Source organism: Tachyglossus aculeatus, chromosome X1, assembly GCF_015852505.1.
Source record: "Tachyglossus aculeatus isolate mTacAcu1 chromosome X1, mTacAcu1.pri, whole genome shotgun sequence".
NCBI lineage: Eukaryota > Metazoa > Chordata > Mammalia > Monotremata > Tachyglossidae > Tachyglossus > Tachyglossus aculeatus.
Genome location: NC_052101.1, coordinates 116,282,971 through 116,300,427, shown reverse-complemented (window position 1 = coordinate 116,300,427; position 17,457 = coordinate 116,282,971). Strand labels below are relative to the sequence as shown.

The 17,457-nt window shown below is 48.5% G+C and overlaps 1 protein-coding gene across 1 annotated transcript in view; it reads left to right on the top strand.

Annotated features, from left to right (window-relative positions):
• The window catches only part of VAV1 (vav guanine nucleotide exchange factor 1), a 60,989-nt gene extending 54,971 nt beyond the window's left edge, over positions 1–6,018 (top strand). The window contains exons 23-27 of the mRNA XM_038772483.1: positions 1,386–1,502; positions 2,887–2,974; positions 3,473–3,587; positions 4,555–4,706; positions 5,762–6,018. Coding sequence (XP_038628411.1) covers positions 1,386–1,502; positions 2,887–2,974; positions 3,473–3,587; positions 4,555–4,706; positions 5,762–5,815 — 526 coding nt within the window. The 3' untranslated portion in view covers positions 5,816–6,018. The remainder of the gene's footprint in view (positions 1–1,385; positions 1,503–2,886; positions 2,975–3,472; positions 3,588–4,554; positions 4,707–5,761) is intronic.
• Positions 6,019–17,457: the final 11,439 nt, after the last annotated feature.

Genomic DNA, 17,457 nt, shown 5'->3' with positions numbered 1-17,457 from the left:
CCTCAGAGGCAGCTGGAGTTAAGCTCCTTGGTACAGGAGTGGGCAGAAACACTGTTGGGCCCACTCTGGGAGAAAGGGAGGCTTCAAAGTGGCCCCAGAGCATCTGTCGCTGCAGCCCAGCCCTAAGATTAGTGGCCAAAGCGTGTTTTGACTCCAGCTCTAACTCTTCCTCCTGTCAACACCACTAGTCTAAGGTTGCTCTTCAAGTGACAAAGGCAGTCCCAGACTCGCTGAGCCAGGAGTGCCTGCCTTTCCTGGCAGGGTGGGCCTGGATCAGTTGATTGATCAATGGTTTTTATTGAGCGCTCACCGTGTGCCGAGCACCACACTAAGGGCTTGGAAGAATACGTTACAATGGAGTTGGTAGACAGGTTCCCTGCCCATAAGGAGCCCACATTCTAGAGTAGGGTGCCTTTCCTGGAAATGGGGCAGAAGCCAGGAGCCAGCTGGGGACACGAAGAAGCCCACAGCTTCCCTATGGGGCCATTACGGGGTGGAGCACAGACCCATCCAAACTCACAGCTCGAAATCAGTCAGTCAGTCAAATGTACGTATTGAGTGCTTACTGTGTGCAGAGTACTGTACTAAGCACTTGGGAGAGAATGATACAACAATAAACAGACACATTCCCTACCTACAACGAGCTGAGCAGCAGCCCTCATGGGAGGGGAGAGATGACAAGGCTGGAGAGATAGGAAGTGATTAGGCTTAACAGGTCAGAAGATCTCAGCTCAGAGAAGACCCCAGCCTCCCAGCAGATAAAGTGGCAGCAGCATCCCTAGAGACTGGGGTCGCCAAAGGGAACAGCTGTATACATGATCGGGGTGGTGTCGAGGGGGAAACGCAACGTGTACATACAGTGTGGAGGCTTTGGTGCACTTCTGGTCCGGCCATTTCTGGAGGTGAGGAGAGTCAGAAGTGGGAGCTGGGTTCTGTCTGGGGATGGCAGGAATCATTCAGTCAGTCAATCAGTGGTATTCATTGAGTGCTTACTGTGTGCAGAGCACTGGACTGAGCACTTGGGAAAGTCCAATACACCAGAGTTGGAAGACACGATCCCTACCATCAAAGGAGCTTGCAGTCTAGATGGGGAGACAGATACTAATCTAAATTACAGTAAGGGAAGCAAAAGAGTAGAAAGAGACATACAGAAGTGCTGTGGGGTTGGTTGGTGTGGAGTGGGCACCTAAGTGCTTAGGGGGCCCCAAGAAACTGACAGAATTTCCAAGGGGCGTGATTAGCCTTTGGGAACCACCGCAGAGATCCGAGCTTTGGCTCCTCTAGTAGAAACGCATGCTAAACTTGAGGACTTCTGCTCCGCTCTCAGTGTCCTTATGAGCGCCCTTGACCTCTGCCAACCCATCTCTGATTGCACCTGTGGGCAGGTACGCGGGACCCATGGAGAGAGGAGACGCCGAACAGATCCTCACTTCCCGCTCGGATGGGACCTTCCTGGTGCGGCAGAGGGTGAAGGATACAGCGGAATTTGCCATCAGCATCAAGTAACTACTGCTCTATCTTCGGTGCTTAGAGAGGTGGCCCCCTAAAGAACAGATCTCACAGCCCCCAGGCTGGCCCCACAACCTCTCCAGGACTCAGTTTCCCCATCTACAGATGAGGAACCTGAGGCCCTGGCTACTAGGCCGTAGTGGCTCCAGCCCTGCCACCAGCCTCCTTGGGGTGGTGAGGAGTGGTCTCTGTGCCTCGGGCTACTCCTCTGAGAAAGAACGGACAAGGAGGGAGGGGACAATTCGTGGCTCCAACAGCAGATCTTTTCTCACCCCTGTTGGTTGAGAGAAGAGGGGGCTGAACCTGACAGAGTTCACCAAAAGAGCCAGAGTGATCTATCGACCAATCACCTGTAGTGAGCAAGCAACTACTATATGCAGAAACCTTGTACTAAACACTTGCAAGAGCACAATAGAGGTAGAAGACATCATCATCATCATCATCATCAATCGTATTTATTGAGCGCTTACTATGTGCAGAGCACTGTACTAAGCGCTTGGGAAGTACAAATTGGCAACATATAGAGACAGTCCCTACCCAACAGTGGGCTCACAGTCTAAAAGGGGGAGACAGAAAACAAAACCAAACATACTAACAAAATAAAATAAATAGGATAGATATGTACAAGTAAAATAAATAAATAAATAGAGTAATAAATATGTGCAAACATATTTATTACTCTAAACTCTAAACAAACATCCCAGCCCTCCAGGAGTTAATAATAATAATATTAGTTAAACGCTTATTATGTGCCAAGCACTGTTCTAAGCACTAGGAAAGATACAGGATGATCAGGTCAGTTGCAGTCCCTGTCCCACCCAGGGCTCACAACCTAAACAGGAGGGAGAACAGGTATTGAATCTCCATTTTACAGATGAGGTAACTGAGACCCAGAGAAGTTAAGTGACTTGCCCAAGGTCACACAGCAGGCACGGGGTGAAGCCGGGATTCGAACCCAGGTCCTCTGGCTCCCAGGCCCTTGCTCTGTCCACTAGGCCACGCTGCTTGTAATCTAGTGGGTGACACAGACAACAGATAATTTCCAGATAGGAAGAAGAAAAGGTGTGGAAAAGCTACTGCCCCTTAACCAAGTTTCTGATTGCCTGTGGTCCTGAGTTTTCAATCAGTGTTTTCTATTGAGTGCTTACTGTGTGCAGAGCACTGTACTAAGCACTTAGAAAAGGGCAATACAGTAGAATTGGTAGACATGTTCCCTGCCTACAATGAGCTTACATTTTAGAGGAGGTTATGATGTAATAATAATAATAATAGTAATGCTGGTATTTGTTAAGTGCTTACTATGTGCTGACCACTGATATGGAGGTTAGCTTGGGATGTGCCAGGAAATTAAAGGCTCTTGAATGCCTTCTTATCCAGGTTTAACGTGGAAGTCAAACACATCAAGATCATGACGGCTGAGGGCCTCTACCGCATTACTGAGAAGAAGGCCTTCAGAGGGCTGACGGTAAGTAGTAGTAATTTTAGTTATTAAGCTCGTACTGAGTGCAGAGAACTGTACTAAGCGCTAGGAGAGACTATGCAGGTGGGAATTAAACACGGTCCCTGTCCTCAACCTAAAAAGGACGCTAGACGGTCTCCAAAACTCCGTGCGAACAGCTGCACTTTTCCCTTCACCTAGGTGATCAATCGATTCATCGGCGGTATTTATTGAGCACTTGCTGTGTGCAGAGCACTGGACTAATTGCTCAGCAGAGGACACTACAGTTGGTAGACCCGATCCCTGCCCTCAAGGAGCTTCCAGTCTAGGTTGAGCGCTGGGGTTTTACGTTTTCCAGGAAGATGACGGAAGGGGTAAAAATGTCCCGTTTGGGGTTGGAGGAGTGGGGAGAGAGGGGGTGCTGGGGGAGGGAACACCCAGAAAAGAGTGTGTTATGCCTGAGATTTCTACGCTCTGGTCTCAGCCCAACTCCTGAGTCAATGCCTTTGGGTGTTTGCCTTCCAGGAGCTCGTGGAATTTTACCAGCAAAACTCCCTCAAAGACTGCTTCAAGTCCCTGGACACCTCCCTGCAGTTTCCATTCAAAGAACCAGAAAGGAGAGCCATTTCCAAAACCCCAGGTAGGATCTCAGGCCCCATGTGCTCTCAATTGGAACAGGATTTCTAGCTCTGACGTAGGCCAGGGCTTCCCCATCCCTAACCAAGACTCCCCATCCATCCCTGCCCCATCCCATCCCCACCAACCACCCTCCCTCACCAAAAATCAATCCCCCGGGGGAGGCACACGCACACCATCACTTAGAGATAGGAGAAAGAGGTGCTTAAATAGTGAGAAGATAGAAATCCATATGTACAACAGTGCTCTCAGAGGTCATGAGTCAATCAATTAATGGCATTTATTGCGTGCTTACTCTGTGCGGAGCACTGTACTGAATGCTTGGGGAGAGGACAATACCACAGAGTTGGTAGACAAGTTCCCCACCCACAATGAGCTTACAGTTTAGAGGGGATGTAAAAGTGCTGAAGTGGTAGTTGGGCAGGTGGGATCTGGGGAGAAGAGAGATGAATCAGGGAAAGAACAATAATAATTATTATTGTGATATTTGTGAAGCACTTACGAGTCAAGCGCTGGGGTAGACACAATGCAATCAGGTCGGACACAGTCCTGGTCTTGCACAAGGCTCACAGTCTAAAGTTGAGGGAGAACAGGTATTAAATCCCCATTTTACAGATGAGGAAACTGAGGGACAGAGAAGTTAAGGCAATCAATCAGTGGTATTGATTGAGCACTTATTCTGTGCAGAGCTCTGAGCACTTGGGAGAGAGAAATAAAGTAGACACAGTCCCTGCTGTCAAGGAGCTTAAAGTCTAGCGAGGGAGGCAGAAACTAAAATAAATTACAAGTAAAGGAAGCAACCAAGTATATGAATATGTACGAAAGTGACTTGTCCAAGGTCACACAACTGGTAAGGGGTAGAGCTGGGATTTGAATGCAGGTCTCCTGACTCCCAGTCCTGGGCTCTTGTCACTGGGCCGCAGTGTGAACCTTGCTTGGTGACCAGACCTCAGTTGCTCTTTTCTTTCCAGCAGGAAATACTAAGTACTTTGGGTCAGCCAAAGCCCGTTACGACTTTTGTGCTCGGGACCGGACAGAGCTGTCCCTCAAGGAGGGTGACATCATTAAAATCCTCAACAAGAAGGGACAGCAGGGCTGGTGGAAAGGGGAAATCTATGGCCGGGTAAGGGGGTTTACCTCAGGTGCGGTGGAACAGCCTGGGGTAGGGTTTGGGGGGTTGGATTTGGCGAAGGGAGTTGGCGGGGAGAAGAGGAGCAGGATCTATGAGCCTGTGACATTTTCCGGTGTGAAAAGCCTGACGTTTACCCGGTAGAATGCATGGATAATAGAGGAACGTGAGAACCTGGTGCGTAGTAACAATAATAATTGTGGTATTTGCTAAGCACTTATTCTGTGCCAAGCAATGTACTAAGCGCTGGGGTAGATACAAGATCATCAGGTCCCATATGGGGCTCACAGTCTAAGTAGAAGGGAGAACAGGAATCGAGACCCCATTCGACAGATGAGGAAGTTGAGAACCAGAGCCGTGATGTGCCATTGGCATTTAGTGGGCCGAGGGTGCGGGGGGAGGGTTGGGGTGCGGGGGGGACTTCCCCAGGAAATACAATCTAAGCACATTCCAGACTAAGGGAGGGAATAGAAACCCAGAGGATTGTGGCAGAAGGTTCTGAGGCATTGAAACATGGAGAATCAATGGTATTTATTGAGCCCTTACTGTGCGCAGAGCACTGTACTAAGCACATGAGAGGGCACAATACAATAGAGTTGGTAGGCATGGTCGCTGCCCACAGGGAGAAAAGTAAAGCAAATGGATCCTGAGGGTTAGGAAAAATCTAATATCCCCGGCCGGGGCACAGTACACATCCATCGATGGTTAAAGAGAGGGAGCTGTGAAAGCCGTTGGCAGAGTCAATGGCCTGCCAGTGAATGTGAAGCCATCCAAGTGTGCAGAATATCATATAGAACAGTCTGGCCCGGGGAGGGAAATCAGATGGGGCCTAGGTGTGGGGCACGTCTAGTTTCCCAGCAGGTGGGACAGCTCCCCTGCAGCCCTTTAGCCTTACTCTGCTGCCACTATTGGAGAGACAGCATGGGGAGAGAGAGAGAGAGAAAGAGAGTGTGTGTATATGTACACCTGGCTGGGAAACTGCATCTGAGACCCAGAGGACCCCCAGGGGCCTGGCTCTCCTTAATCCCATCTCTCCCGGCTTCCTCTAGATCGGCTGGTTCCCCTCGAACTACGTGGAAGAAGACTACTCCGAATACTGTTGAAGATTGAGTCTAGTTTCTGGGGTGACGGAAGCCTGGGGAGTCACAGCCTGCGGGAGCACTGAAAAAGCACATCCTGAGAGGTTCCAACCTACAGCCAAGGTGGCATGGTGTCTTCCTGCCAGCACGTTCTCAGGAATACTCCTGGACTATTAATTTATAAAGCTTCAGTTTTCTCTTTTCTCTTTCACGGTGGCATGGGTGTAAGGAATCTTAATTTTAAATAAATGATTACTCAAAAAAAAAAAATCCCTGAGTGGACATGCAACTTCCTCATGCCTGAGGAGGGCTCTGCAGCAGGCCGGCCTGGGTGTTAGGCTCTCTCTTGGTTCAATACGTCAGCCAATCCAATGAGTTGTACCTAGGACCTGCTGTGTGCGGTGCATCGGACTGAGTGCTGGGGAAAGTACCATAGTGTAAGTAGATAAGATGCCTGCCCACAGGGAATTTACAATCTAGCAGGGGCCAGATACTAAAATAAATTCCGCCTGCGGCTCTGCCACTGTCTCTGGGCCAAGAAATTAGGTCTTTCTTGGAGGAGCCGGAGAGAGAGGGTCAGGGGAGACGGCAGGAGTGGTTTGTATGTGAAGGGAGGTGGAGGAGAGGGAGATACCAAGGGAGAGGACAGCAGGGTTCAACCCCAGAAGAGGAGAAGAGGATCAAATGTATTAGCCCAGAGAATAATGCTGACTAAAGCCCGTAGTACCAATCTCGCTGCTGATGATTGTGAGATTTTCTGGAGAACAGGAAGCAGTGTGGCCTAGTGGAAAGAGCACGGGACCGAGAGTACCTGGGTTCTAATCCCAGTTCGGCCACTTGCCTGCTGGGTGTCCTTGGGCAAGTCACCTAACTTCTCTGGGCCTCGGTTTCCTCATCTGTAAAATGGGGATTCAATTCCTGTTCTCCTTCCCTCTTCGTGGGGCAGGGACTGTGTCCGACCTGATTACCTTGGCTCTACCCCAGTGCTTAGTAGAGTGCTTGGCATTCATTCAGTTCATTCAATCATATTTATTGAGCGCTGACTGCGTGCAGAGCTCTGTACTGAGCGCTTGGGAGAGTAGGGAAGCTTAGGGAAGCAGCGTGGCTCAGTGGAAAGAGCCTGGGCTTTGGAGTCAGAAGTCGAGGGTTCAAATCCCGGCTCCGCCACTTGTCAGCTGTGTGACTTTGGGCAAGTCACTTCACTTCTCTGGGCCTCAGTTCCCTCATCTGTCAAATGGGGATGAAGACTGTGAGCCCCCCGTGGGACAACCTGATCACCTTGTAACCTTCTCAGCGCTTAGAACAGTGCTTTGCACATAGTAAGCACTTAATAAATGCCATTATTATTTATTATTTACAGTCCAACAATAAACAGACCCATTTCCTTCCAACAATGAGCTTACAGTCTAGAGGGGGAGACAGACATTAATATAAATAAATAAATTACAGGTATGTACGTATGGCATATAGTAAATGTTTAGCAAATGCCATTATTCCTTAATTGATTTGTGTGCTTACATGATTGTATGAAAGAACAGTAGAGCAGGAAGAGGATGGCCGGAGATCATCTGGGCTATCCCTCTGAGGAGCCAGTCGGGTTAGGGGGTTAGCGTGTGCAGTTTCCACCCCTAAAACAAGGCAATCCTGTCCTTTTTTCATAAAAGGTAATTACTCTGGGGTAGGGCACATTCTTGCAGTATTGTTCTGCTTTTGTTGAATAACTGCGACGGGGTTCTGGAGTGCCAGGCCCTGGTAAAGCGCCCTGTGGTGCCGCACCTTGAATTTTAGGTGTATCTTTCATTCATGCATTCATTCAGTCGCATTTATTGAGCGCTTACCGTGTGCAGAGCACTGTACTAAGCGCTTGGGAGAGTATAAATCGGCAACAGATAGAGACGGTCCATCACACTCAACGCCCCTGGCAGCTGAGCCCCAGCACAGCCTACGGGCAAAAGGCGCCCTCTAGCGGGATAAACAGGTACTGTTCCGAACTATCCCCACGATCCATTCCAGGCCCACACAATCATCATAATAAATAGCAATAATACTACTAGCAATAAAAAGAATAACGCCCATGGTTGCGGTACTTATTACTGTTGTTGTCATTAGTCTTAATAATAGCAATAGTAATAATGATTAGGGTATTTGTTCAGTGCTTACTATGCGCCAAGCACTGTTCTCAGTGCTGGGGTAGCTGCAAGGTAATCGAGTTGTGCCACGTGGGGCTCACAGTCTTAATCCCCATTTTACAGATGAGGGAACTGAAGCACAGAGAAGTTAAGTGACTTGCCCAAGGTCATACAGCAGGCAAGCGGCAGAGCCAGTGCTCTGCACACAGTAAGCTCTCAATAAATACGATTGAATGAATGAATGAATATATGTTTGTACATATTACTCTATTTTACTTGTATATATTCTATTTATTTTATTTTGTTAGTATGTTTTGTTTTGTTCTCTGTCTCCCCCTTCTAGACTGTGAGCCCACTGTTGGGTAGGGACCGTCTCTATATGTTGCCAACTTGGACTTCCCAAGCGCTTAGTACAGTGCTCTGCACACAGTAAGCGCTCAATAAATACGATTGAATGAATGAATGAATGAACCCACGTCCTCTGACTCCCGGAGCCTGTGCTCTTTCCACTAGGCCACACTGCTCCTCTACTATGTGGCAAGCATTGTGATAAGCAGAGGGGTAGATACAAGATAATCAGGTTTTAGACTGTAAGCTCACTGTGGGCAGGGAATGTGTCTGTTTATTGTTGTACTCTCTCAACCATTTAGTACAGTGCTCTGCACACAGTAAGCACTTAATAAATACAACTGAGTGAATGAATAAATACATGGGGCTCAAAGTCTAAGACAAACAGGTATTAAGAAGCAGCATGGCCTAGTGGAAAGAGCACGGGCCTGGGAGTTAGAGGACCTGGGTTCTAATCCTGCCTTTGCCAATTGCTTGCTGTGTGATCTTGGACAAGTCGCTTAATGTCTCTGTGCCCCAGTTTCCTCAACTGTAAAATGGGGATTCAATACTTGTTCTCCCTCCTACTTAGACTGTGGAACAGGGAATGTGTCCAACCTGACTGACGTGTATTTACCCCAGTGCTTAGAACGATACTTGATACAAAATAAGTGCTTAACAAATATCATAATAATACTACTAAAAGTCCTCATTTTGCAGATGAGGGAACTGAAGCACACTCTCTCCTTGACCCCCTCCAATCTGGCTTCTGTCCCTTTCACTCCACAGAAACTGCCCTCTCAAAAGTCACCACTTCTCTCCTTCTTGCCAAATCCAATGGCCTCTACTCCATCCTAATCCTCCTCAACCCCTCAGCTGCCTTCGACACTGGGGACCACCCCCTTCTCCTGGAAACGTTATCCAACCTTGGCTTTGCTGACTCTGTCCTCTCCTGGTTCATTCTAAGTCTCCTTCATGGGTTCCTCCTCTGCCTCCCACCCCCTAACTGTGGGGGTCCCTCAAGGTTCAGTTCTGGGCCCTCTTCTATTCTCCATCTACACCCACTTCCTTGGAGAACTCATTCGCTCCCATGGCTTCAACTACCACCTCTATGAAGATGATGCCCAAATCTACATCTCCAGCCCTGATCTCTCTCCCTCTCTCCAGTCTCCCATCTCCTCCTGCCTTCAAAACATCTCTACTTGGATGTCCCCCCCATCACCTCAAACTTAACATGCCCAAAACAGAACTCTTTATCTTCTCACCCAAACCCTGTTCTCCCTATGACTTTATCATCACCGTAAATGGCACCACCATCCTTTCTGTCTCACAAGCCCGTAACCTTGGCGTTATCCTTGACTCCTCTCTCTCATTCTACCCAAATATTCAGTCCATCTTGTCGGTCCCACCTTCACTAAAATCTGCCCTTTCCTCTCTATCCAAACTGCCACCACTTTAAGAAAATCACTCATAGTATTCTGCCTGGATTACTGCATCAGCCTCCTTGCTGACCTCCCAGCCTCCTGCCTCTCCCCACTGCAGTCCATACTTCACTCTGCTGCCCGGATCATTTTTCTACAAAAACGTTCAGGACATTTCACCCTGCTCCTCCCAAAACTCTAGTGGTTGCCCATCCACTTCTGCATCAAACAAAAACTCCTCACCATTGGCTTTAAAGCACTCTACCACCTTGCCCCCTCCTACCTCACCTCACTTCTCTCCTTCTACAACCCAGCCCACACGCTTCACTTCTCTAGTGCTAAACCTCTCACTGTGCCTCGGTCTCTCCTCTCTCGCCGCCGACCCCCAGCCCACGTCCTGCTTCTGGCCTGGAACGCCCCTCCTTCCTCAAATCCAACAATTACTCCCCCTCCCCACTTCAAAGCCTTCTTGAAGGCACATCTCCAAGAGGCCTTACCAGACTAAGCTCCACCTTTCCTCATCTCCCACTCTCTTCTGCATCACCCTGACTTGTTCCCTTTGTTCTTCCCCACCCCAGCCCCACAGCACTTTTGTACATATCTGTAATTGTATTTATTTTTATTCATGCCTGTCTCTCCCCCACACACCGCCACCAGACTGTAAGCTCGTATTGTTGTATTGTACTCTACCAAGCTCTGCTCTCAGTAAGCGCTCGATAAATACGATTGAATGAATGAGAAGTCAAGTGGTGGAGTGGAATTAGAAACCAGGTCTTCGGTCTCCCAGGCTGGGGCTCTTTCCACTAACGCAGGAATGACTAACCCCTTCATTATTTTTATCCCTTCATCGCTGGACCCTGCCTGGCTGTTCTTCAGCCTTTTCAAAGTGCAGTAATCCAAACTGGCCATAGTCAGGTGCTAATAGCACAGATTAAAGCCCAAGTAGGACAGTACTTCAGGACTCTTCAAGGCTGGACTTGAGGAATCAGGAGAAGTGGGTTCTAGTCCTGGCTCTGCCTGCTGGGGCTTTGGCATCAGTGGTGAAAGTTTCTGACTAAAGAACCACCTAGGGTGTTCTGTGAGATGGACAGACCTAGTAGGAATCCAGAAAAATTGCTAGCTAACATGGGTGGTGAGAGACTACAGAGGCTTCCAAGGCAACAGCCGGCCCAGTGGTGAAGCTACCGTACAGTATCGGCACTATGTTGCTGTCGCTTTGACTGTTAATGGGCCCTGCATGTAAATAAAAAAAAGCCTTTGCCAAGCCACAGGGCAGAGAGAGAGGATTGAAGAAAATGGCAGAGGGTCCCACCTGGGCATAAGGTCCAGACTTCACCCCTGGGTGTGGCCACAGATTTGGGGGGGACGGGGAAAGGGACAGGGGAGACTTAGGAAAAGTCTCTGCTCTAGTCAATCCACCAATCAATAGTAATAATTGAGAGTCTATCGTGTGCTGAGCACTGTACTAAGTGCTTGGGAGAGTCCAGTAGAAGAAGAAAACACCGTCCCTGCCCACAGGGAACCTAGTCTAGCAGGGGATAAATCCATAAAATAATTTACAAACAGGAGGAAGAAATGCACAGATTGTAGAGCTTTTAAGACACTATTTACAAAAATGAAATGAGAAGTGGTGAATGCATAAGTGCTGAGATTGTAGAAGGGAGGAACTGACCTGGAGAGAAGAAAAAACCAATTAGGGAAAGTCACCTGAAAGAGGGGGGATTTCAGAATATTAATTATGGTATTCATTAAGTGCATACTATGTGCCAGGCACTGCACTAACGACTGGGGTGGATACAAGCAAATCAAGTTGGACGCAGTCCCTGTCCCACATGGGGTTCAGTCTCAATCCCCATTTTGCAGATGAGGTAACTGAGGCATAGAGAAATTAAGTGACTTGCCCAAGGTCACACAGCAGACAAGTGCTGGAGGCAGGATTAGAACTCATGATCTTCTGACTTCAAGTCCCATGCTCTATCCACTTCACTTTGCTTTTGAAGATTGGGAGGTCTGTGGCCTTGTGGATATGGAGGGGGAGATCATTCAAGACAGGAGGGTAGGCCTGAGCCATGAGGAGGTCAGCTGCGGGAGAGTCGAGAATGAGGCACAGAAAGAAGGTGAGCTTGGGAAGAACCGAGAGTGTGAGCTGCGGCATAGTGCAAGAGAGTGGAGACGTAAGAGGGAAAGAACTGATGGGAGTGTCTTAAAGTCAACGGTCAGAAGTTTCTTTTTGATGCTAAGTTGAATGGGGAACCATTGGGGGATTTTGAGGAGTGGAGAGCCGCGTGCAGAGCAGCATTTTAGATACATTAAGTATTAATGTATTAAGTAGTCAAGTACAGGGCAATTACATGGTCTTCTGCCTTGTATAACTTGCTAAAAACAGTAATTTGCTGACATGAAATTAATGCTGTGCTCGGTTTACAGATATAACATGCCTGCCCTGTATTTATCTTTTGAAAAGCTCCGAGAGTTGGCTGGCTGCTTGAATAGGCTTTTGTGAGGCTTCTGAGTGTGGTCTGAGTTGGCAAAGTCAATACAGTGAAAAGCAGTGACTTTGACACCTTGGTAAAGTTCATCAAATATATGGTGCAGTGATCTGCACAAAGTGGGTTCCCGGCACAGAACTCTGTACACGTTGAGCACCAAGGACATGGAGATGGCCCAGAATAAATGCTCAATAAGTATTGTGTCAGATTCAGTGGCTAATTGTTCAGGCTATAGCATCCATGAGGAAGTTGGCATGAGGTTATTAACAGTGATAATATAATAATGTGCATTTATTAAGAGTGTATGTGTCCATCACTGTACTAAGCGCTAAGGTTGATAAAAGATAAGCAGGTCATACAGAGTTCAACTAAGAGGGAATCCTCATTTTATAGATAGCGGAACTGGGGCTCAGAGAGGTTAAGTCACTTGGCCGAGATCACGCAGCTATGTACAGTTGGGGTTGATAAAAGATCATTAGGTCACTTATTTATCTATTTTCTGTCTCCCCCTCTAGACTGTGAACTCTTTGTGGGCAGGGAACGTGTCTGCCAACACTGTTGTATTGTACTCTCCCGAGCACTTAGTGCTCTGCACACAGTAGGCGCAAGATAAATACCATTGATGAAGATGAAGTTAGACACAGTCCCTGTCCCTCATGAGACTCACAGTCTAAGTATGAAAGAGAAATGAGATTTAAACCCTATTTTACAGGTGAGGAAACTGAGGCATAGAGTGACCTGCCAAAGTTAATGCAGCGGGCACGGGGGATGGAGCCGGGATTGGAACCCAGGTCTTTCTGCCTCTCAGGCCCAAGCTGTGGCTTCAAGGCATCTTTCCTGTTTATTCTAGCTCATCCTTGCTTTCCAATATTCTTCCATCATATTTCCAGGAAAGGCACGGAGGCGTTGGGAGACAATGACATAATCCCAAACTCAGGAGCCTATTCCTCAGAGACCTTCCCTCCTCCAAGAGGCCTTCCCTGACTGAGCTCTCCTTTCCTCTTCTCCCACTCCTGCATCACCCTGACTTGTTCCCTTCATTCATCCCCTCACCACTTATGTCCATATCTGTCATTTATTTTCGTTAATGCCTGTCTCCCCCTTTGGACTGTGAACTCGTTGTGGGTAGGGAATGGATCCAGTGCTCTGCACAACAGTAAGCATTCAATAAATACGATTGACTGACTTGCATGCATGCATGCATACAGAGAGAGAGAGAGAGAGGTAGAGAGAGAGAGGCAGAGAGAGAGACAGGCAGAGAGAGAGACAGGCAGGCAGAGAGAGAGGCAGGCAGAGAGAGACAGAACAGAGAGGCAGAGAGAGAGAGACAGGCAGGCAGAGAGACAGACAGAGAGACAGAGACAGACCGAGGCAGAGAGAGAGAGACAGGCAGGCAGAGAGACAGACAGAGAGGCAGAGACAGACAGAGGCAGAGAGAGAGAGACAGGCAGGCAGAGAGAGAGACAGACAGAGGCAGAGAGAGAGAGACAGGCAGGCAGAGAGAGAGATAGACAGAGAGGCAAAGACAGGCAGAGAGAGAGAGAGAGACAGGCAGAGAGAGAGACAGGCAGGCAGAGAGAGAGAGAGAGAGGCAGAGACAGAGAGAAGCAGAGACAGACTGGCAGAGACACAGAAACAGAGACAAACAGAGGTAGAGACAGAGACACACACAGTGTATTGACCTCTCTCTTCATTCATTCAATCGTGTTGGGTGCTTACTGTATGCAGAACACTGTATCAACAGCTTGGAAAAGTACAATACAACAATAAACAGTGACATTCCCTGCCCCCAATGGGCTCACAGTCTAAAGGGGGAGAGACAGATAGCAATACAAATACATAAAATTACAGATATATACATAAGTGCTGCCGGGACAGGGCTGGGGGAAGAGCGAAGGGAGTGTGAGATGAGGAAAGGTGGGGCTTAGTCGGGGAGGGCCCCTTGGAGGAGATGGGCCTTCAGTAAGGCTTTGGAGATGGGGAGAGTCATTGTGTGTCAGATTTGAGGAGGGAGGGCATTCCAGGCCAGAGGCAGGAGATGGATGAGGGGTAGGTGGCGAGACAGGCGAGATCAGAGCACATTGAGAATAGGAGTTTTACTATGACCCTGAAAGCTCTTGCTTCTGGGGGATTTGTGAGCATGTGTTTTTTGTGAGATCGTGCAAGAGGCTGTGATGTTGTTTATGCCATGAGGGATTACTGGTGGGGCGTTCCCCAGGGAGCCAAGAGTCTGGGGGACAGAGGCTCGTGGTGGGCATTGGACCATTGAGGAAGTAACATCGCAAAGACACTTTTGTCCCCCTTCTGTGGCCGAGTTGTGTTTCTGCTACAATTCCCTTCAGGATGGAGGTGAAGGTGATGCCTGTCTACTTTTGTTTTGTTGTCTGTCTCCCCCTTCTAGACTGTGGGCCTGTTGTTGGGTAGGGATTATCTCTATTTGTTGCCTAACTGTACTTTCCATGTGCACTTAGTACAGTGCTGTGCATACAGTGGGCACTTGATACGATTGAATGAATGAAGGGAGAGGTCAATACACTCTGTGTGTGTGTGTGTGTGTGTGTGTGTGTGTGTGTGTGTGTGTGTGTGTGTGTATGCAAGCATACATGTTGAGAAGCAGCGTGGCTCAGTGGAAAGAGCCCGGGCTTTGGAGTCTGAGGTCATGAGTTCAAATCCCGGCTCCACCAATTGTCAGCTGTGTGACTTTGGGCAGCTCACTTAACTTCTCTGTGCCTCAGTTCCCTCATCTGTAAAATGGGGATTAAGACTGTGAGCCCCCCCATGGGACAACCTGATCACCTTGTAACCTCCCCAGTGCTTAGAACAGTGCTTTGCACATAGTAAGCGCTTAATTCATGCCATCATGATGATGATGATGATTAAGTGCGGGCGGGGAGTAATTCAATCCGAATGAGGTTTTAGGAAGCTGATCCGGGCAGAAGAGGGGAGATGCTGAAGACCGGGAGGCCAGAAAGGAGGCTGGTTAAGCAATCGAGTCAGGAGAGGGATGACGGTTGGGGCCAGAGGCTATGGTGTCCCACCTCCTTATTCTTTCCCCTGACCATAGCCTGTCCCCTCTTCAGTCTATATTACCAGTTGCATGTGACATGTTTTTAACACTTCCACACATCATGCTCCGCCTTAAAAATCACCAGCACCCCTTCCCCCTTAAGATTTTTAACCCATCATGACCCTCCTCAAAAATCACCAGCATCCCTCCCCCCATTAATTGTTTCTCACATAAAATAACAAATCCCTGACCATGAGAAGCAGCATGACCTAGTGGAAAAAGCACGGGCCATGGACTCAAGGGACTTGGGTTCTGATTCCTACTCTGCCACTTGCCTGCTGTTTGGGCAAGTCTCTCAACTTTGCCATGCCTCAGTTTCCTCATCTGGAAAACAGGGATTCAATACCTGTTTTCCCTCCTCCTTAGACTCTGAGCCCCACCTGGAACAGGGACTGTGTTTCAACAGATTATCTTGTATTTACCCCAGTGCTTAGTACGGTGCTTGGCACATAGTAAGTGCTGAACAAATACCATAATTATTATGTAGCACTGTAGTGATGGTGTTTATTGAGGGCTGACGGGATGCGCTGCCTTGCACTAGGCTTATGAAGTCCAACAGAAGCAAGCACACATTCCCTGACCACAAGGAGCTTTCACTTTAATGGGGTTCATCGACTCCAAGGCTTAGGACCTCACTCTCTTCTCCTGATTTCCCCTAGCTCGCGCTTTTTGTTCCAAGCAAGCTTCTGAACTGTCTGTCCCTTGCCACTCACTCTCCCGTCTCCACTGGATCAGCAAGAGGGGAGCCCTGGGCACTCCTTGTGGTTTGGCATAATTTTTGTGGCTTTCTTTTCCTAGCTCTGTGAGAAGAAGTCAGGGGAGATGTTGCTGAGTTTTCTAGCTATCTGCTAGTTCCCCTATTTACTGGCCCAAACAGGTCTTTCAAGGAGAAGGCAGCTCGGTCCCCACTGGCCCTGGAGAACCCAATCCATCCATCCATCAATCAATCAATGGTATTTATTGACTAGCTACTGTATGCAGAACACCATACTAAGCACTTGGGAATGTACAACAGAGTCAGTAGACAAGTTCATTGCCTACAAGGAGTTTTCAGTCTACAAATTAAGGACATGTACAGAAGTGCTGTGGGGAGGAGGGTGGGGTGAATATGAAGTGCTTAAAGGGGACAAATACAAGTGCATAGCTGAGGAGGAAGGGAGAGGGAATAGGGGAATTGAGGGCTTAGTTGGAACAGGACTTTTGGAGAGAATATGATTTTAAAAAGGCTTTGAAGATGGGGAGAGTGGTGGTCTGTTGGATATGAAGGGGCGGGGGGGGAAGTTCTAGGCCAAAGGGAGGTCATGGGCTAGGGGTAAGTCCTGAGGGAGATGAGATCAAGGTACAGTGAGTAGGTTGGTGTTAGAGGAGTTAGATTACTGCATCAGCCTCCTCTCCGATCTCCCATCCTCCTGTATCTCTCCCCACTTCAATCCATACTTCATACCGCTGCCCGGATCGTCTTTGTCCAGAAACGCTCTGGGCATGTTACTCCCCTCCTCAAAAATCTCCAGTGGCTACCAATCAACCTACCCATCAGGCAAAAACTCCTCACCCTCGGCTTCAAGGCTCTCCATCACCTCGCCCCCTCCTACCTCACCTCCCTTCTCTCCTTCTCCAGCCCAGCCCGCACCCTCCACTCCTCTGCCACTAATCTCCTCACCGTGCCTCGTTCTCGCCTGTCCCGCCATCGACCCACGGCCCATGTCATCCCCCTGGCCTGGAATGCCCTCCCTCTGCACATCCGCCAAGCTAGCTCTCTTCCTCCCTTCAAAGCCCTACTGAGAGCTCACCTCCTCCAGGAGGCCTTCCCAGACTGAGCCCCCTCCTTCCTCTCCCCCTCGTCCCCCTCTCCATCCCCCCATCTTACCTCATTCCCTTCCTCACAGCACCTGTATATATGTATATACGTTTGTACATATTTATTACTTTATTTATTTTACTTGTACATATCTATTCTATTTATTTTATTTTGTTAATATGTTTGGTTTTGTACTCTGTCTCCCCCTTCTAGACTGTGAGCCCACTGTTGGGTAGGGACTGTCTCTATATGTTGCCAACTTGTACTTCCCAAGCGCTTAGTACAGTGCTCTGCACACAGGAAGCGCTCAATAAATACGATTGATTAATTGATTTATTTTGTGGGAAAAATGATCTGGGAAGCAGAGTGAAGTATGGACTGGACTGGGGAGAGACAGGAGGCAGGGAGGTCAGTGAGGAGACAGATGTGAAAATC